The 21,318-nt window shown below is 46.8% G+C and overlaps 3 protein-coding genes across 3 annotated transcripts; 2 read left to right on the top strand and 1 right to left on the bottom strand.

Moving 5' to 3' along the window:
• Positions 1–3,917: 3,917 nt before the first annotated feature.
• Positions 3,918–4,418, top strand: EI90DRAFT_3131525 (uncharacterized protein; the record flags this gene model as incomplete). The annotated part of the gene is made up of 2 exons (XM_039064395.1): positions 3,918–3,945; positions 4,000–4,418. The coding sequence occupies 2 exons, from the start codon at positions 3,918–3,920 to the stop codon at positions 4,416–4,418; spliced, it is 447 nt and encodes a 148-aa protein (XP_038910703.1).
• An 8,548-nt stretch (positions 4,419–12,966) lies between these two features.
• Positions 12,967–13,449, bottom strand: EI90DRAFT_3020238 (uncharacterized protein; the record flags this gene model as incomplete). The annotated part of the gene is made up of 2 exons (XM_039057483.1): positions 12,967–13,301; positions 13,350–13,449. The coding sequence occupies 2 exons, from the start codon at positions 13,447–13,449 to the stop codon at positions 12,967–12,969; spliced, it is 435 nt and encodes a 144-aa protein (XP_038910702.1).
• Positions 13,450–15,639: 2,190 nt separating this feature from the next.
• Positions 15,640–16,750, top strand: EI90DRAFT_3292638 (uncharacterized protein; the record flags this gene model as incomplete). Its single annotated transcript, XM_039067345.1, has 4 exons — positions 15,640–15,669; positions 15,728–15,989; positions 16,049–16,293; positions 16,564–16,750. The coding sequence occupies exons 2-4, from the start codon at positions 15,843–15,845 to the stop codon at positions 16,748–16,750; spliced, it is 579 nt and encodes a 192-aa protein (XP_038910701.1). The 5' UTR covers positions 15,640–15,669; positions 15,728–15,842.
• Positions 16,751–21,318: the final 4,568 nt, after the last annotated feature.

Below are 21,318 nucleotides of genomic sequence, written 5' to 3'. Positions count from 1 at the left end.
AGGAAGTCAAGGCAATTCTAATGCAAATTTAACAATGAGAAATGGTGAAGAAGTGGTGGAGATATGAGGAGTTTCAGCCATATACAACACCTAGCCGCTGCTGTGTGTGCGTGGGAGACTTGGTGCACAGACAGTTTCTCTCAGACTTTAGAAAATGCTATTGTTTATGTATAAAATATCTGATTGGCCAGCGGCATATGATGGATCTGTGATAAGAATCCCCAGCCTGATCCGGAGACTTGCCAGGCTAGGATGTGATGTACATAGTTTGGGAGCATAGAAAAATGTAGTTGGCAAGATACAGCCAATTTTGGTATTGTCCAATTTGGGTCTGCATTCATATCTTGGCAACTATGAGACCCGCCCAGCCATTTTTGAGATAATTGGACCCAATTGTGGAACCAAATTAGACCACGTGTCAATAATCCTGAAAACGGGCTGGTATCCTGCCTAAAGTTTTGAAAATGGCAAAAAAAACATTTATTTTGTTGCTACACAAATATGGGGTCAGTTGCAATGTCATACACCATGAAATGGCATTTGATATACCTATTGTAACAGTGAGCTGAGGCATTGTGATTCATTGAAATGCGTTGCAATGCATTGGAACGGGCATCACGTGATGCAGTGGATTCGTAACTTTTCCGACAAAGTAGAGGCTGGGTGCCCACACACTGACAACCCTGCATGGACGGTTACATTCCGACACCAGGGTCTTCATTCTTTGTTACTCCAACTCAGCACAGTCCTGACTCAAATACCTTGCTACCATGTCTGACTGTCAGGGACAGCTCCAAAAGCGGCGAGGTCCTGGCACGAGGGACTCGATGGGACAGGTGTCGGCTATGTGTAGTGGTGGTCCCATCGCGGGGTGAGCATCCCCGACCACTTAGTCTGAAGTGGGAAGTTGAGAAGAAGGCTACTTCTTCTGTTCCCACCCCAGGCACTATTATATACATGCGGTTAGGGTCACATGGAGGGAGCCATGTCATCTCCACACACAGCTGCACCTCCCTGGGTGTCTCTGTGGGAGATCCTGGAGGTGGCTGCCCAGTAGGCAGGAATGCGTGCAGCGATCCAGGGAGCAGGGTTAGGTATGTAGTGGTACATGGGGATAAGGGAAATCAACCATGGAATAGAAACAGAGAGAAAAGGGAAAAGGGGAAAGGAGGGATGGGGAGTGATAGCAGGGGGAGCAGAGTAGGGCAGTATGGTGCGGGGTGCAGTGTGGGGTCAGGTGGGTGTGCCCTGACACTGACAAAGACTATGTCAAAGAGAACATTCGACATGCTGTAAGTGGGCTAGGGATCTAACCCACTAGGAAAGCAGGAAAGGACGGGGACCAGATTGGTATCCAACAGGTCAGGGAAAGGGGGGTAAAGGGAAATATGGTCCGGTGTGTTACGGTGCATGGTGTACTCCAATCAGTCTCTCACCCCACCTCTCTGGGTGACACTAAGGCAAGGACTAATCTAGAGGTCTTCTTGGCTGTCTTCTAGGTCGTACTACTCCCTACTAGTTTGGGAGGGGCAAACTCGGTGGTTTCTAGTCCAAGGGGAAAGGTAGATACATCCTCATGTACAGTATATATGAGAAATGATCAAATAAAAATGAAGGAAAATATCCGATGAGTCCCATGTGCTTAGGTGGGTCATATCGGCAACAAACAATATCGGAAAAAGGAAGGGAAAACAATAATCAAGGAAATAATAAAGCAATAAATGATTTCCACCCAAAAAATATCCAACTCTATCCATCACCAATCTGAGGAAATTTGTATCCGGTGCGACTACTGGACTTATCCGGAGCTCCAAATTCTTATGACGTAAACCAGCGTGACTGGACAAATGACATAAAATGGACAAGCCTGGTATCGAACCCAGGACCTCTAGCGTGCATCCATACACTACTCGCCCGTTATGCCAGGGGGGGGTTCAACTCCCGCTAATCATGGATCCTAATACTCCTAAATGACACGTTTCCAACGGTACCAATATCGTCCAAATCGGTGCAGTGGTTGCTGAGATAAGTGAAATCCAGTCTGAGTGTGGCCGCACTGCTGGGTGGGCATGGGAATTTGGTCTGTGGAGACTGGGAATGTGTCTGAAAAAATAGGAAAAAATCATGGAAGGGTAGAAATGGTATGTGAGGACGTGTGTGATGTGTTTCGTGAAGTGGGGATGTGCAGGGATGGGGAAATCACGATATTCGGTTCGTTTGTGCAGTACCGGCTGTGCTGTCAGGGGACATGTGTGCTCGTGCAAGATGCTCCGATAACCTAGTTGTGATTAAAGCCGGGGGAAAGGGATGTCCCCATCTTAGGGTCAGCTATATACATGTAGAGTCCGGCAATAAGGAAACCAAATGGATTGCCGATAGAATCATGTGATCATAGAATGTTCCAGAACAATGCCGGAGATGATCCGGGTCACTGGGGCTTAGGTAAGCGGAGTAGATGGGAATTACTGGCATACTTCCCATGCGCATACGTGCAGCCGGCATAGGGTCCAGGGTCATTGCTGATCCCTGACATGTGCCCACCTACAATGCTCTCTGCTTCAGGTCATGGCTTCAGGTCACCACTTGATGACCCTGACAATCCTTCTCCCAAAAGAATCCGCATTGTACATGATGGCTATTCGGGATCAGTTGCTCCATTTCCATTCTCAGTCTGTTCAGAGGTGTCTTACCATGGTTGTGCTGCACCGGTATCGCTCTCCACTTGAAATCAATCTCAATGACCATGGGGTGAACACACACCGGTATTCCCAGAGTGTAGAAGGCAAAAAAATTTTGGCTTGCGCTTCTTGTGGGTCAATGGAGAAGAAAATCTCATTGCTTGAGACAGCTCACATTAAGATGATAAACGCCCTACAAGGGGCCAAGATGGTCCTTACCATCATGCGCTGCCAAGGATTCACTCTGGGCCAATGATATTTGATGATAAAAATCAACTGTACCTCACACCGAGTTCAAAACAAAGCTTGGCTTTGTTCCTGCAGGGTCGCATGTCTATTGGGACCCAGCCTGCAAATGTTGTTCAGCTGATGTTTGATCATCCCTATGGGCAAGAAAAGCCTAAGGACCCACCAAGGTTTCAACTGCTCCCCTTCTATGCACAGCCTCCACCACTCCTTACATCTCCGCTGACAGTAAGCTCGCCTCAACTAGGGGAGATCACAAATGACTCTGTGCATGCTGGATTTGATGAGTGGAGTGATTGGCAGGGGGTAATGGCACAGAGTAGCCTCTGACAATATTTTGTCCAGCAGGTACTAGAAGAAGTCAATAAAGAGATGAAGTGCCTTATGGAGCATGCTTCACTTCATGCTGGAGATTCAGCTGGGCTTACATGGTCGAAGGTCGCACAATTCTCGTTCACAGAAACCCAAGACCTCATACAATGCACGGCCCCTGTAACATGGTCAGTAATGACAATGGCTGCAATTGGGAAGGTGAATGGACAGTGCCTCAAATCTATCTATCGAGAAGTGCGATGTGGAATGAGCGGACATGGCTCAAATAATATGCGAGACCCGTGGCTAGTGAGAAGATTATACATTAACTTGATTCAGTCAACATACTTACTCACTTTGCTAGGGCTGCATGGTATCACTGCTGATAATGTCGTACTTCCGCTGTGTCAAGGCAAAAAGTTTCTTCAGAAAAATCTTATTTATGACAAGTGCTCACTGATCAGTCCACACATACTCAGCCATATGGGTCTGGCTACTGCATACTCCACCACTGTGCAGGGCCTGCACAGTCTGGGTGCTGACAAAAAAATCATATTGAAGGGACTGGGTTGTGCTCTAATAGATGGGCAAATACGACTTCACCTGGTGTATGACAATATTAACCAATATCATAGGGCCTGGAGACCCAGCCTGAATGCAAGAAGCTCCCTGGAGACTGGGATGGCTGCTACTATTGTGGTGGAGCAAGGTGCAGACCCTAACGTATTCGATGGGCAGGGTTATTACTGAAGAAAGTTGGCAGCCGACAAGGAGGAGCTCACATTTGAGAAGCTCAAGCAAGACCTTGATGCTGGCCATCTAGAGGGCATTTCCATCGCCAATATTCTTCGGATCTTGGTTGAATACTTGCCCGCACTGGGGAAGTTCAAGAAGGATGTCGACAACCTGCAGCACCTCAAGTATGCAAAGTGCCGCATGCAGGCTACCAAGATGGAGTACCACCCACTTGAGTGCACAGGCTTTGTCATATCCATACAACTCCGGACCTCCGCTCCTGTTCTGGACCTCCATCTCCTCCTCCAGAACTCCACATCCTCCACCACCACCTCCCCCTGTTGGTTGTTGAGAGCCCACTCTACCTCTGGCTCCATGTTAGACACTGGTCTGGGGTCGGCACCGAGGATCGCCGTTGCGGGCCGCTATAGGCTGCGATGGCCGTGATGCCATGAACAAGGCCCGGGGGTAGGGCATTTGGCCTCAGCAACTCTAAAGGGAGTGCTGTGCCCCCTAGCTGTCTCTTGGCCCTCATTTCGGACTCACTGGGGTTGCCTTGTTGGGGTCAGGACTTAGGGGTCGTGGTCACATTGATATTAGAGCTAAAGTACTATAATGTAGTATACAGGATATATATAGGAGGAAGAAATGAATGGAAGCGGACCCGGGCCGAAGGCCGAGGGGTCCGGAAGCAAACAAGGGTAAGGAGCGGGGTTGGCCGCATAGCGGCTGGCAATGACTGAGGGTCAAAACAAACAATAACAGATAAATAAAGGAAAGAGCGTAGGGCCGCGATAGCGGCGATGGTATCGTAGCGGCGCTGGACTCGGAGTTGGGCTGGAGTCGGGCGCAGGGATGATAGCGGCCCTGTAGGGGCCAAGTGGGCGGGGTAGAGGAGTCGCACTGGGCACGGTGCTGGAGGCGGACTTGGGGTGGGAAGGTTGGTGCAGCAGCAGGGGAGTCGGCTAGTGTAGGGGAGCCTAGGGGCAAGCAGGGAAGTGAGCAGGGAGTCCTCAGGGAGGATAGGGCTGAGGTTGGGGCTTGCGCTCATGCTTGCATAGCGGGAACGGGCTCGGGCGGCATCGGGATGGGCGGGGAACGGGCCGGAATGCACGGCCATGACACTCCAACACAATGTCCAACACTACCTCTGATCCAACTCCAGTTTACTCCGGGTCCGATCCCAACCTCGTACCTTCCAGACCAGAGTTTGCGATGATCCATGCCTCTGGCTCTGGACTCCTGTACCAGAACCTCATCGCACCTCCACCTCCAGAACTCCAGTCATGTCTCTGCCTCTGGACTTTGACCTCCTCTGTCTTATCTCCTTGTATTCCTTATTACATTTCATTTATTATGTCTAGCCAATATTCCGGACTTTGACTTCTGACTCCGGACCCTGCAGTCTCTACTGTATGGTGTCATTTAATCCTCTTGTTGCCTCTTCCTTATTTAGACAGCTGCTTCCTTTCCATATTAGTCAGCTGTCATTCCCCACAACCCCCTCCACTCCTTCCCCTCTTGGCCTTGCCCTTTTGGGAAGCACCATAGAGTTCCAACCCTTGACCCTTGGGGTTGTTCCCTCATCCAGTCCCCCTTTGTCCTCCTTCCAGTTCCCTTTGTCCTCTGACTCCACTCCTGTATTATATATATACTCTGTACTTAGTTTCCTGTACCCCCAGTCTGAAATCGACAAGAATAACGACTGGATTGTCCCCCAAAGAGACACCCCCTGCTAACCTGAAGTTAAGGACCACCTTAGACAACAAGCAGTGGCACAGCGCTCCACTTGAGTCACTGAGGCCAAGGTCCCTCCACTCCTGAGTCCCTTCTCCACTTCTGGACAACTCCGCATGTTCATCATTCTAACAGGCTTCAATGAGGCTCATACCCAGGGGAATAGGGATGTGGTGCTGGATGCTTTCGTATGGCAGTTGGGAATCAGCCGCCAAGAACTGGAGTCTAGGCAGTTCCCAGTCTCAGGTGATCAATCAACCATTGCATGACTCTGCACCCTCCTTGAACAAACTTCAACTTGTTGCTCATGGTTCACGTCCCATAAATGGATCTTCCCAATAGTCGAGCTCTGGCACATGAAGTGGGCATTTCTTAAGGGTGTCTATAAAGCCCATTGGGCTACAAAAACTGGTAAAGGTGACCTCGGCCTCTGCTTTGCAGCAGAGCACCTTGGCCACAAGATCAACACCGAAAAAGTCGACTTTTATCCTTGTTTCCATCTGGCTGAGGTTGTTCTAACAACCATGACACTTCACTATGCAAGGTGCATTTTCCTTTTTTCATCTTTGTCAATTCAATCTGCAGCCTTACATGTTTTTAGGTGTATCCTGCATGGCCACTCTTCTGCACAGCTCCTTGGGTCATCTGGCCAGGCTGACCGACTTCACCTCCTTGAGGAGCTCCGAGTATATTGCAAATGTGGCTTCCCTCTTTATCAGTGCTCACTCAGTTCTCTCATCTTGCTTTCATGGAAAATCTATTCCACTTATGGGACAACAGAGGCTGTGACCTTTGCACACCTACACAATATACAAGCTGCCACCAATTTTTTTGATTCCTCTATGCCCCAGGGCTTTTCGAATCCCCTGGCCTTTGCACCTTCATCTGCCACATCCAACCCCAACCTTGACGATGGTCTTGCTTTTACTAATGATGGCAGTGATACTGAGGAAGATCAAAATCCAAGCAGCAGTATCACTTGGTCAAGTGCAAGTGACCCATCTCATAACATGGGAGATGTTGAGTCAGCCATGCAACAGGTGTCATTTAATGGGGATGAAAAAGGTGACACCCTGCTTTATAATAACATACTTCTTTACTGTGATCTCCTTCTATACAAGTTTAACTCAAGCATCCATGATGGTGATGCTGGCCAAACGTTTGAGGTGATCAAGGTAAGCAAATTGAATTTATGATCATTACTTTACATCTGACACTTCGTATCAACAGTGGCTCCACTTTTATTTTTTTGGAGTGGGATCATCAAACTATGGCAATGAGCTATTGCACCAGGCATGCGACTTCTGGTGGCATTTGTCACCGGAGGCTTGTTCAACGATTCTGACTTGCTATCTCATTAACCTGTCCAGCCATCCCAGCCATTTTCATGAACGTGATCTGCTGCAGGAGCATCTGAACTTTTGGCTCAAGCACGTTTTCAATGGCTGCAAGAACGCTTTTGATTCTACATCCCTTCGTGAGGCTGTATCACTGAACATTGTCGATATGAAGGATCTTTTGCAGAGTTTCATGGGTATGCTTGGGATTGCCCAAGTCAATCCAGGCTGCACGCAGGCTGACATCGAGGCTGATATCAATCACCTTGGGATAAGTTACCCGCAGTACTCTCAACACCTATTCTCACTAGATGGCCTTTGAATGCGGAGAAGAGAAACTTCGGACCAAAGTCATCTCAAATTTCAATCAAAAACTCTAAGATGGTACCACTGTTGGTTCTATAGGCCTGCTAAACCCCTTGCTTGCACATACTAATCGCATCTTTTCAGTTTATGGATCATTGCTCCTGATGTCAAGGATTTATTACTCGCGATGGTAAGTACTGACTGCATCTTTTCAGTGTATGGATCATTGCTCTTGACATCAAATATTGATTACTCACAACAGTAAAGTACTTGTACTTGTTATTCATTTGGGCTTATTACTAACCACTTTCGCATTACTGGTCTATGGACCAGTATTTCCTCTGGGATGAGAGCCCACCTTTCCATGGTCCATAGGCTGCCCCAGCGCCTGATGTGGTTAGCTGGCTGGGGTCTAAGAGGCTCTCCCAAAGATAGGCCATCAACAATCGCTCTTGTTTCTGTCGAAGGCTCACATGTGATATGCTGTTAAGGTCGTTGATGATTCTCACACACTCTTGTTGTCAGGGCACACACCCTGACTAGCCCGGACCCGGACCCGCGTCCGGACCCGCTACGCTTCCTGTGTGCATTCCCGCGCCGCATGCTCCGTGCGCTGCATGGTCCGGCCCCGGACCCTGCCTTCATGTGACTTCCGGGTATCCCCGGAAGTTTTCCTGATATGGTGGCCACTGTGGGAAGATGAGAAGTTAGCTTCCTTCTCATCTCCTTACCCACAGTAGGCAAGTGTACCTTACCTACTGTTTATCTATTCATCTCCTTACCCACAGTAGAGTTGTGCCCTGGACAGGGCTGGTTACACCACAGACTGTGGACCATAGGGGAGGGTCATGGGGACCCGGGAGTCGTCCCCTGACACTTGTTTACTTAAGTCATTGTGATGGTTCTTGCACACTCTTCTTTTACGAGACTTCTGGTGTCACAGGTTCATTGATCATCATCTCACACTCGCAATACACTGTAAGGGCTGTCGATGTTTACATAGTAAGTTCATTCATCATCATCTAACACTTGCAATATACTGTTAATTTCAGACCATTCGATAGTGTGTGGGTCATAGTTGTTATCTCATTGGTTCTGTTAGGGTGGAGTTGGAGAAAGAATCATCTGTTCAGGTGGATCCCGGTCTGCTGTCTGCAACTGATCCCAATCCAGTGGATGCCGAAGCATACCAGTGCGTGTATCGCAAATTTTATTAAACTGCATGGGATTCAGCTTATGGTGGTTGTAGTGCTGATCATGAGGCATATCTCAGTGAACTTGCATGTGAAGGAGCTCAGGCTGTATTTGAGTCTCTTTTCTCCCTTCCCACCAAACAGTCCCCAGATGTGTCCAAAAGAATGAACAACAACACCTGGCAAACATTGCTAGGGTGGAGCGAGCACAACGAAAGATGCAGATTGAGAAAACACTCATCCATGCTAAGAAGAGTACAGTGAGTATGGGGAAGTAAGTGGACTTGTGCATTCTCAGGTGAATCCATGATGTATTCCTGACATTCCCAAAGGTTTGACAAGAAACTTGAGGGCGAACCAACTCAGTGGGGAGCTAAGCGCAAGGTCAGTGTTTGGTGATATGAACATTGTGACCTCACATTGACCATCGACACCATGCTAGTTTAAGTCTAATGAAATAACAGCAGCTGAAGAGAAGGACGCTTCTCTTGCTCTGCTTTCTTGGCTAGAGAATGGTGGAGGTCTTGCCAAGAAAAGCAAAATGGTGATGCCATCAATGATCATTCATTGGCTAGTTATCATCATTCACATTGGCTGCTTTCTTCGTAAGTACTACCTTCCGTTTGCCTTCACCCTGTGTCGGCCCAAGTATTGATGCTGAGGTGACCTCATTCTCACCTCCCAGGTCGTCATCGTCCGGCCTCTGTGCTGCTGTTGTCTTTGTGGCTCTTCCTTTTGTTGGAGGAACCGTGTGCTATGGGAGGCCGGACGAGTTTTCGTACAGCCACATTCCCACACCCGAGCGAGGAACTTGCCCAGACAGCCACATTCCCGCGGTAGCGTGACTACTTGGTCACAACACCTTTTCTTCTTACTTATTTTGGTCACTTCGGACTTATCCGTGAAGTCCACAAACTATATTCATTCATTTGGATTAGTTTCCTTTTTTCCCTCAGTTCTCGTGCATTAGCGTGAGACTGAGGTTAGTTACAATATTCTTTTACTCTGATTTCTTATACATTGTAACTCATTGTATATTACCTTATAGCTTTAGCATTAGGTAATATTATAGTTCTCACACATTAGCTTGAGACTGAGCTTTAGCATTAGAGCAAGCGGTTATTCCGTTACCTTTCCTCTTGCCTCCCAAACTCCAGGATTCCTGCACCCAACCTCCATTACACTGCCTAATCACCTCAACCAATAGCTCCTGTTCCCTAACGCTAAGTCCATTGTGACTCCCCCATGACTCTGCTAAAGCCTTCATCCATTCTTCAGAATATCCCTGATGCATTGCAGCTGCAAGGAGCTCGATTGAATGGTTCAAGACGATCGATGAGGGTGCATCCAAATTGGTAAGGCCCCCAACCCTTCCCCTCTCCATCCATATCTTCTCTCACCAGACTCGAGGGCTCTCAATCCCAACTTGTAACATCGCAGCATTATACTTCGGTAAGTTCCCCTTGTCCTGTGGAAGATGGGCTGGATTCAACTGTTGGGTGTGCACTAGATTTTCAACATATCACTCTGCCGCTTGTAAGGGTTCCATGTTTGGACTGGGATAATATCCTGGTCCTTCACAACACAGTTTGGGTTTCTCATATGGCTCCCCATAGTATTCGCATATGACTTTGCAAAGGCAGGGAGTGTTGAAGTAGTCAACAAAACCAGGTGGGCAACTGTCTCGAAAATCACTTCGGAGTTTTAAAGCTCTATTTGTGATCTTCTTTCGTCCCCCTGTGTCATATCCATCCACGGCCATCACCCTCGACCACCTCCGCTCCTCCACCACTAACCTCGGAGCCTCTGGTTTCCACAATCACCTCCGACCCCCCCGATGGTCACCACCTCTCCAATTCAATATATTACCTATGCCTCCCTAAGTACGGAGCCCCGAAGCTCTCCAGACAGCTCCAACATCTGCTAGCGCATTCCCACCTCTGCTGGGCAATTCACTTGCTTGCCCTGCAAGTCTTCCTTTGGGCCTATCCCTCCTTTCCACTTGTGGGTCATTCCGCTAAACCCACAACCCAACTCGTTGGTAATATTCAGTCGGCTAACATCTATCCCTGTTAGTTCCGCTCTGCTCGGTCCCGCTATTCACGGGCCTGCCCTTGCTGTAACTATATATACATAACTTGTAGATAGGTTACACCCCAGTGATAAAATCAACTAGAGTTGATCCCCCTTTTAGTTCTCGTTGCCAGTAAGTAAATTAGGGCACGGACGTTGTAGGAGTGCATAATGGGTGTGCTCAAATTCATGGAACCTTATGCAGCAAATACATCAAAATTGGGCTCCCACCCTTGTACATTATTAGGGAAATGAAAGAATGATAGAGGGGAGTAATAAGAAAGAAGAAAGAGGGTTTTCGTACGAACCGAAAGAGCCTTTCCGCGAAGGAATCGGTTGAGATTTGGTGGAGAAATTCAACCTGAGATGTCCTCATGAACAAAGTCCATGCACTTGACCGCAACCATGAGAACAAGGTCAAAAGCTGACGGAAGAGGACGATCTTGGGGTCATTAAATCGAGAAAAATGCCCAAATACCCAGCGTTGAATTTCACCCTAATCGGTTCAGTGGTTGTGGAGATATTCTGATTATCAGGCATGACGGGAGTCACGGGACAATATGGACTATGTAGATGCTCACGTGCGAGCTAGTCTCAGTGAAATTCCAGAAGAATATGGGCCAGTTAAATGATACAAATGCTAAAGAAGACATTGGAGGAGTCTTGGAATTATGGCATATTATTTGGCCCAAGTTTCCCTGTGCACAGATAATCAAGATATATATTCCGTTTCTGAGAATCCCCATTCTCAGTCAAATCCCCACTAAATTTCACAAAATCGGTATCGTTAGAAAGCTATGGATGAGGAGAGTCGAGTGGGAAAAAGGGACGGAGGTTTGACGCAGTGTTCGGAGTGGTATGAGGAAGTTTGTGTTTTTCTTTTCAATTTTCATTGTTGTTTGGAATTTTATTCTAAGCCAATGGCACCCGAACCTTACTGCCGTTGATTGGTGGAGGCTTAGCTCAGCCAAACCCATATATTTCGGACTCTTTTCACAGATTGTATGTTTGCTGAATGGGTATATGTACATAGCAATTGAAACGGACTAGAGATTTCCCCCCCCTCCTGCTACTTTTGAAGTCTGTGTACTTGAGTGCTGTGAGCGGCCACAAAATTGGTAAAGGCCTATTGTGACCTTTATCCACCATGGAAAGAAGTAAACAGGAGTTACCAGAGTTATATTATTCCCAAAATCCCCTCCCCCCCTCCCTCCGTTGATATACAGACCTGTTCTAACCGCAACACCCCTTTCAGCCCCCTTTCTCTTTCTTCCCTAGCCTTTGGGGAGTGAGTTGGAGTGCTACCTTCCATTTCCTGGAGAGTGTAGCAGATTCCTGCTTGCAACATGTAACTTGGCACAGCGCTGTAAGGGGGCAAGGGATCTACCACCCTAACGAGAAAGAGAGGGGGCCACAGAGTTGGGAGTGCTCAGGGGAGGTTCGGATGAAGAGGAAGGGGGGAGGAGAAATGGTCCGGGTGCGATGTGATAAAAATGATAAATCTCGTAAATCTCACTAGAAATCAAACTGATGGGAACTCTGTCCCTGCACGATGTCTTGAGCCTCTTTGGCTTCGTATTCGCCGCTCTGGGCGCTGGTAACGTCTGCTAGAACTTCATGTTCTTGTTGGGGAACACCTCTCTCTGTTGGGGAGTCCTTTTTGTAAATACAGGAAAGAGGGTAACTATAAATATGAAAGAAATACGCGTGGAAATCCGAATGATCCGACGGGTTTAGGACGGCAACAGATCCACAAGGAACAAATAAGAAAAAAAGCAATATCAAAGAAATATTGATGTTGTTAAGGAAATAAAGAACCATGGCGATCGCCTCAACCGCTGAACCAAATACGTCACTCGTAACATTGTTCGACTCGCGTTGACAAGGGCTTTCCAACGATACCAAATTCGTCCGGATCGGTGGAGAATTGATGGAGATACAGAGGAAGCGGTGGAATATGCGGGTGACAGTTGCCCAATTTGGAAACTGATGGTTGTCCGTGGTCAGGAATGGCTTGAAAAAATCGGAAAAAATATGGGAAACGTGGAAGGGGTATCTGGAACAGTGGTAGATGTGTTTCGGGAGTGGGGTGCTTGACGTGGGTGGTAGAATCACGATAATCGGCTTGTTTGCGTGGTACCGGCTGTGCCCGCCTACAGCGCTCCTGGCCTGAGTCGCTGAGGCTGAAGCCCTCCGCCACGGAGACAACTCCTTCATCTTGCTCCGGTCTCTAACACCCTGCAGAGTCACCATCAAGGTCAAAAACATTTTTGATTCGGATTGCATCTGGTGCATATATGATTGCATGGCCACCCTGTCCATCCTGACCTGCACGACCATTCCATTGAGTCATGGCCTTGAAGTCTGGAGAAGATCCAAGATCACGACATTCCATATTGCCATGTCTAATCCAACTTGGGCTGCTGTCATTGCCACCACTATTCGCACTGTCCCAGCCTCGAGCTCCTGGAGTGTTGTCAGACGATCCTCTTGGGGTATAATTGAATGGAATGGAAAAACTAAATCCTCTCCATTTGTAAGTACTTCCTTGAGTTTCTTTCGTAGCCACTTGACTAATGCATTTGCAATAGCCACCGTTGCCACCACTATTAGTGTAGGTGTGATGGATTGTGCAGTTGTGAGGTTATCTGGGATGAGCCATGCCAGATCTGGGAAGTCGCTGCCTGTAATCAAATACTTCAAGGTATGAGTGCTATAGACTAGGTCCTTACGATCAACCAGAAGTGACACATCCCAGAAAAGGTCGGGTTGGAAGCCTAAACAGCTCTGTGTAGCCCTGCATGTGGTTTGTGGGTTCATGGAGCCTGACATTGCAAGGAATGTTACGTTGCAAGAGGGCTAGTGGCTCTCTATGCTGACTAAGCTCGTGGGGCCAAACTCTCCAAAACTCCTACTTTCTCTCTAGACTCGCTATGCTCTCGATCCTTAACTCCGTGGTGAGTTCTCTGGGATTTCTGCAAGGTCCGGGCTCAACAAATCCACTACCCACTCGTTGCAGGCTAGATTGTTGCCCTTATTCCTACTGTTGGAATTCCACTCACTCACACCCACTCTAGCGTGTCCTAGCACCTTAGAGAAAATTTGGGGGAGGGGAGAACTTCTATTCCAGAATCCGATATGTACAGGATATGAGGAACAATTATTTTTAGAATAATTGATGGGAAATATTGGTACCATATGGCACCTGCATACCTTATTAGGTGAAGTAATAAAAAAGGGTAACAGTGTCAATAAAAGAATATTGATCAATAACTGAAATGATGCAAAAATATGAAAATATAAGAAAATAAGCGATATCTCAACAGATTTACGGAATTAAGAGCCTAAATTGGAAATGTAGCTGGAGATAACTCTCACGCAGCCGATAAGCATTTTTACCAATTTATTAGACGCCGTGGGAACGAGTGAGGCTGGAATTCTGGGTTGCCGCTTGAGATTCCCACGCCCGCACATACTCGTGACCTGCTGTGCCTAACTTCTCCAACACAGAACTCTGTCAAATCTCCACCGATTAGGACGTTCTTGGTATCGATGGGATCGCACGAATTAGCACTATTTTTAGATGTCAAATCCGTACTGAGTCGTCGCATGGATGGAAGTGGTTTTATAGTCGTGAAAATGGGTATCTGAGCCGAGTCTGTGTGTGGGCGATTATCCCGCCTACAACATAGGATGGAACAAGGGATCGGAGAGTGACAACAGTGCTGTATGACTCTTGGAAGGACTGTGACCAAGGTATGACAAGATGCACCTCATCAATAACACAAAACCCTAATTTCTCTGTGAACAGATGTGAGTTAACCATCCATTTAAAATCCGCAGTGCCAATCCTTTCTGGTGCACAGGCAACAATGTCAAACCGGCCAGATAGAACTTCGGCCCAGAGGTTTCTGGGTGGGTCCTCATGTAGAGCAGCAGCAATTGATTCCTGATGTATCACGATAAACTGTATCCCTTTAGATTGCGCTTTGACTTCCTAATCACACAACAGCAAAGTGAGTGCCTCTGCTCAGGGACAAGTATATCTAGCTTACATACTTGGTCATCCATCAGTGAACAAGTAGGATAAATTACGATTGCCATGTGGCGACCATTCATAACTTTGTGTGCAAGCACAGAAGCAAACATTAGCATTGTCTTCCACTTCCAGTTCTTGATGTCAAAAATACATCTGTTCCCAGACTCCTTCCCAGTCGCTCACATGATTTCTCCGAGGTTTAGCCGCAACTTACGTTGCCTCCGAAATCTGTCGAGCAACTGGTACAACTTGCAACATGTGATGTTCCCATGCTAAGTTGTAATGAGTTGTACATAGGTTACGGAATATAATTTTTAGTATTTACACATGTGGTCATTGCACCCAACCCAACCTGTGGAGACTAAGGGAGCACATCCAAGGTTGTGAAGTCAATATCTGGGTGTGTGCAAAGTTTAACAGTTTATATATTACTTAGTTACCAGTCACTTGTTTGTGTCCGGTGGCATAAGTGGTACAGCGTTAGCTGAGGCTATGCAGTTTTTTTAAGTGGCACATGTTCTCACTTAGGAAACTTTTTTTTCATACCCTCCACTCCTTAGTGTACAGAAAACAACCATTTCACACAATTATTCCATGGGAGGGCCCCAAAAAAGTTTCCCTAAGTGAGAATCGAACATGTGCCACTTAAAAAAACTGCATAGCCTCAGCTAACGCTGTACCACTTATGCCACCGGACACAAACAAGTGACTGGTAACTAAGTAATATATAAACTGTTAAACTTTGCACACACCTGGATATTGACTTCACAACCTTGGATGTGCTCCCTTAGTCTCCACAGGTTGGGTTGGGTGCAATGACTGCATGTGTAAATACTAAAAATTCATAACCTATGTACAACTCATTACAACTTAGTGTGGGAACATCACATGTTGCAAGTTGTAAGACTGGTGACGTGCACAAGTCATCACTTTATGGATGCAAACTATTCCAGAATGAACTAACCCTCTCACTTTGGACACAACTTGATCTAGCAAATGCTACAGCCTGAACTATGTAGAGTATGCAGTAAAGAAGACATTCCCAGTTTCTAAAATTTGATATTTGTACTCAGTGAGAAGTGAGAGGGGCTTTTTTGTTTTGTGCCCGGAAGTGGTTCTTCTTTCAATGCTTGTCACTTGGGAACCATGACTGAAAATTCAGTAGTGAAATTTTGGCGTGCATGGAATGGCGAAATCAATTCATTCAGAATTTGCCAAGGCTGAAGTGGGAAAGCATGTAAGCACCCGCACCCTTTCCCCTCCAACATTGCACATTATGCCTCTAGGGAAAAAGTGTAAGCGAGCAAATAACCTTGGAAAGTACTCTCAGAAGGTAAGGTTCACCATATATTGTTATTGGGTCATGATTCATTACTTTTGTTTCTTTACCAGAAATTACATGTAGACCCATCTCCGACTACAGAGTCAATCCACACAATCCCCCTAGAGCACACACAGACTGTTGGGGACGATGTACTTCCGGATTGGCCTGATGCTAATGTCAATTCCAACTCATATGATGGTGCAAACAGTGATGTGGACAGCGACACAGACCTTGATGAAACAATCAACCCAGCAATATCCTCAAAGAATGCATTTTCCCAGTGCCTACACGATACTGAGGGACAGCTTGCTCAGTTAGCCAATATCCGGGGAAAAATCCCGGGCAACAAAGTCACATATGCTGGGACCACCATAAACGGTGTACGCTTGGAGCGCAGCTGGTACCGCGATGCAGCAATCAAGAGGACTATTAGTGGGAGGATCCAGGAGATGCGAAAAAGGACAAGGATTGACAGGAAGAAATGCACAATCCTTGATTTTTTCAACCCTCCTCCAACTTCCAGCAAGGAATCTGGGCAGGCCGTTCTCTCAGCCCTCCTGAACAACTTGAGCACAAACTCTAGTGGGAGGAACAGTGCTATAACACAGATAGATCTCACCCAAGGAGAGGAGGAAAAAGAGACCTGCAGCTCTGAGGCTGCTGAGAGCAATGTGTTTGTTGCCGAGATGGAGATGCACGATATCTCCCCTGATGACCAACAGTCAGAGTCCACCTGGAGCCCCACCCACAGCCCAGCAGACACTCCTTGAGTTTCCTAAACCAGTTTTCAGTGACCCACAACAATACCCCGGAAAAAATTGATGACGCGCTGCCAGAGCCACATATTCCACCAGTATCTCCAGTCATAGCCCAGGGAAGGCCTCTTGGAACAGAGGAAGAACCCTCAAAGGCCCATTTTCATTCACAGCCCTATGTTCCCCCACCCAAGAAGAAAGATGCTGCTGAGGCTGTGCGTGCGCTTGATGAAATCCTGAAGCTGCCCCGGAAAACAGGAAGGGGTTACAAGAATGTTGATATCAACCTCATGGTGCAAGTGTGAGTCCAGCAGATGGCTCAGCTCCTTCATCTGGACAGTTCTTCAGTCAATAATGGAGATGCTGGCTGGATTGGGGCATCACTGATGGTTGCGAAGGTGTGGAATCGTGGGAATTCTTATGCTGTGCATCTACGGAGCTGGTGCCGGACTTTTCTCCTTGATAAATCATTACCAGAGAACCCATATGGCCACTGGGGATCATCAGTTCTGGTGACAGATGAGGATTTGAAAGCAGAACTGGAAACTCACCTTTGTGGGCTTGGCCCATATATCTCTGCATCAGACATTGTGGAGTTCCTCAACACTCCGGAGATGAAAGAATGCATGGAATGTGAAAAACCTATCTCTCTACGCACTGCACAGAGGTGGCTACACATAATGGGATACCGGTGGCGCAAGGAGAAGAAGGGCCAGTATTCTGATGGCCACGAGTGTGAAGATGTTGTCAACTATTGGCAGACAGTGTTTCTGCCTGCAATGGCTGAATATGCGAAGTCAACAAGGAAGTGGGACATGAATGGGGAAGAGGAACTACCTGAATCACCACCAGAACAACACACTGTTCTTTGGTTTCATGACGAATCAATCTTTTATGCACACGATCACTGCAGGGTTCACTGGGTACACAACTTGGAGACCCCTAAACCTTATCCAAAGGGTGAAGGGGCTTCTCTGATGGTTTCCGATTTTGTTTCAGCTGACTATGGTTGGCTGAAGGGGGATGGCTGTGATGCGCGTGTGATTCTCAAGCCAGGAAAGAACCGAGATGGTTACTTTACAAATGAGGATATTCTTGAACAAGCTTCATGTGCAATGGAAATCCTGCAACAGAAATATCCAAATGACAAGCATGTCCTTGTCTTTGACAATGCCCGAACACATGCAAAACGTGCAGAGGATTCTCTATCAGCTGTTAAAATGCCGAAATTTCCAAAGGATTGGGGTGTTGCTGTTGTTGCACATAGAATGGGCGGATTATCTATCAGGCAGATGGAAAACCACACATGATCAAGAAGCGCATGGCCGATACCATATTTAATGGCCAACCCTAACATCTCTACTATCCTGACAACCACCCAACTCACCCAGGACTGTTCAAGGGGATGGCAAAACTCTTGGAGGAACGTGGTTATCATAATGCATCCTCTCTTCCGGCAGTGTGCAAAGGGTTCAAGTGCCGAGGGAATGATGCACAGTGTTGCTGCCGGAACATTCTATTTTACCAGCCCGATTTCATCAACGTAGATTGTCTTCTTGCATCTCATTGCAGGGCTAACGCCATTGAGTTCTCTTCCTCCCAAGATTTCACTGTGAGTTAAATTTCATTGAACAGGTCTGGGGACTCTCAAAGCAGGTCTACCAAGAATATCCACCCTCTTCAAAGATTGAGGATGTTGAGGCAAATGCGATAAGCTCACTGGCCTCTGTGACCATCCAGTCAATGAGAAGGTGAGTTTTCTCATTATGGATTTCCTCACAGTTCCCATCTTTTCCATTTTTTTCTTTCAGGTTCGCAAACCGATCACTAAGATACATGGATGGATACTGGTGTGGGTTAAATGGTTGTGAGGCATCTTGGGCAGTCCGAAAATACCATAGCCACTGCCAGATACCACCAGAAGCGACACGGGAGATAATTCAGGAACATATGAAATCAAAGTAGAATCACAAATGCGATGCCACCACTTCAATATTATGAACTCCATTAACTTTGGCAGCACGTGACACGTACAGCCACATTCGGCTATTCCTGGGAAAGTAATTACTTGTGCATGTCACCAGTCTTACCAGTCGCTCAACAGATTTTGGAGGCAACATAAGTTGCGGCTAAACCTCGGAGAAATCATGTGAGTGACTGGGAAGGAGTCTGGTCTGTTCCCCCATATAACCTAAGTGAGTTTGTGACCTGCCATTCACGGGGCACTTCAAACCCAAACCAGCTCTGTATGATTTCTGCCATCCAGCAGCTTGATCCCACTTGTATATTAGATAGTATCATGCGTAATCTTGTTATCTTCTCAACATCGGAAAGCCTCAAGGTCCCAATGACCTGCATTGAAGGAGATCAGAGTAATATCCTGATTGCGTTGCTGGAGGTGGGAGATTTTCATTCTTAAAATGGCAATCTATTAGATGACAAGTACTTATTACCCAACCTCACTCCATGATGCTGTACTGTTTGGTCATCAAATGACAATTGTATTGAATGACAAGAACATATTACTGTAATGTTGAGAATCTATTGATTGACAAAGACATATTACCCAATAATGTCATGTGACAGTCTGTTTTTGGCCTTTTGAATACATCCTGTCCCTGAGAGTGTGGGAGAAAGTTGACCTCTATTCAGCCTTAGACCGAGTCAGATCCTTGACTAGGCCGAAGCTAGGCAGTTTTATTTGTTACATAGTCCCTGAATGTAGTGGATAGAGTTCCTAAATAAGGAGAAACTACTTGTTCAACAAATGCAACATGCACTGGCATATTTATGCACTTAGAGGAATCAATGGAAAAAACATACCCAGTCAGAGGACTAATCATTCTCTATGCAATGTAAATAAATCCAAAACAAATGTAGTAGTTAACCCCACCCAAAATTAACCCAGCCCAGCCCGATTTATGAATTATGTTGGAATTTTGTATCACGTGCTCAGCACTTTGTCATTATTGAGCCCAGTCAAGGGAAAAACATGGTAGACTTACCTAATCATAGCCCAACCTTGTTTCTGCAAAAATGGACTTGAAGTGGTACACAAATCCCAAATATGTGGGGCAATACATAATGATTTTTGGGAGGTTCATTCCAAAAGATATATAGAAGAATATTATTTTGAGTGTGCGATACAAAATTCCAACATAATTTTAGCACATAAGGACAAGAAGCCCATGAATCAGGCTGGATTGGGTTGGGCTGGGTTAATTTTGGGTGGGGTTAACTACGACATTTGTTTTGGATTTTTCCTGTGTTGGGTTGGGGGATTAGAGCCTTGTTTCCCATGGGAAGACAGGGGCTGGAAAGTGCTGTAGTACTGCCATACTGCATTTTCCCCCAGTCAGAGGAGTGAAGTGACACAGGGAAGGGAGTTTTGTGGTTGTGGTGTGTCAGGGCACACACCCTGACTAGCCCGGACCTGGACCCGCATGTGTGCTCCGCCCTGCATGCTCTGCATGCCACATGCTCCGGGCCCAGTTCCCATTCCTCATGTGACTTCCGGGTATCCCTGGAAGTTTTTGCCATATTGGGGCCACTGTGGGAAAGTGAGAAGTTAACCTTCTTCTCACTTTCTTACCCACAGTAGTGTTATGCCCTGAGATGGGCTGTGTTACAGGCTAGGCTGTGGGCCATAGAGAGGGGTCATGGGGACCCAGGGATCGTCCCCTGACATGGTGAAGTGTTCACTAGAATCCTGATAAACTCACCTTTTGTTTCAGTCAACAAATTAAACAGCATGAAGACATTGTGTTTAGGGCAGATGGCTTGTGGAGCATGGGGTGAAGGGACATACTTATCTCAGAGGCTTTATCCATTCTCCAGTGTGTTACATTTCATCAACTTGTCAGGGACGTGTCTGGGGTCGATGTCAGAAGAGGGTTCCTTGGATAGGTCCGATCGCTATCCAGGCGATGCTGTCTGGTGGAGCTCGGTACTCCAGGTTGTCCGATGGTGGGTCAGAGACAGACTGGAGGTGGAGCGGAGCTCCGAGGGTGACAGGGTGTTGAAGGGACTTGGCTTCAGTGACTTGGAATGGAGCACTGCACCCATTACGTTCTCATTGTCCCCAATTTTCCAGGGGAGCTGGTGATGGAGGAACCGAGGCCCCCAGCAGAAGGGGGCTGGAGGCCCCCCCTCACTACTTAATGATGGAGGCATTAGCAAGGGTCAATCGTTCATCATGCAATCCATTTGGGTTTTATACCAAGGCACCTTAGATGCACCTGTTACTCAGTTCTTAGTTCTGGGTAGAGTAGCAGATGAGTGGGATGTGATAGATGTCCTAGAGGAGGTTTTTCGAGGGGCTTAAGACTTCTATATCATAACTGGGGGAACTATTTACTTGGAGGGGTACACGCATACATATATCAGAACAGTTTGGATCCGAAGGTAAACAAAGGTTACCAAGGGGAAGGGGAAGTAAATAGAAAGAATCCACATGACAAATAAGGAATAGGTGAAAAGCCTGAATTACGTCTGAGGTTTGTGGAGTGGGAGAATAAAAGCCAACTGAATGGAAAGGCCTGGAACTGTCTAAGAATGAGCAAGGGACTACAGAGGAAGACATC

The sequence above is a fragment of the Cantharellus anzutake genome, assembly GCF_015039405.1.
Source record: "Cantharellus anzutake strain C23 chromosome Unknown EI90scaffold_77, whole genome shotgun sequence".
In the NCBI taxonomy this organism is placed as follows: Eukaryota; Fungi; Basidiomycota; class Agaricomycetes; order Cantharellales; family Hydnaceae; genus Cantharellus; species Cantharellus anzutake.
Note: the sequence above shows the minus strand (reverse complement) of the source record. Positions and strands in the feature narration are given on the sequence as shown.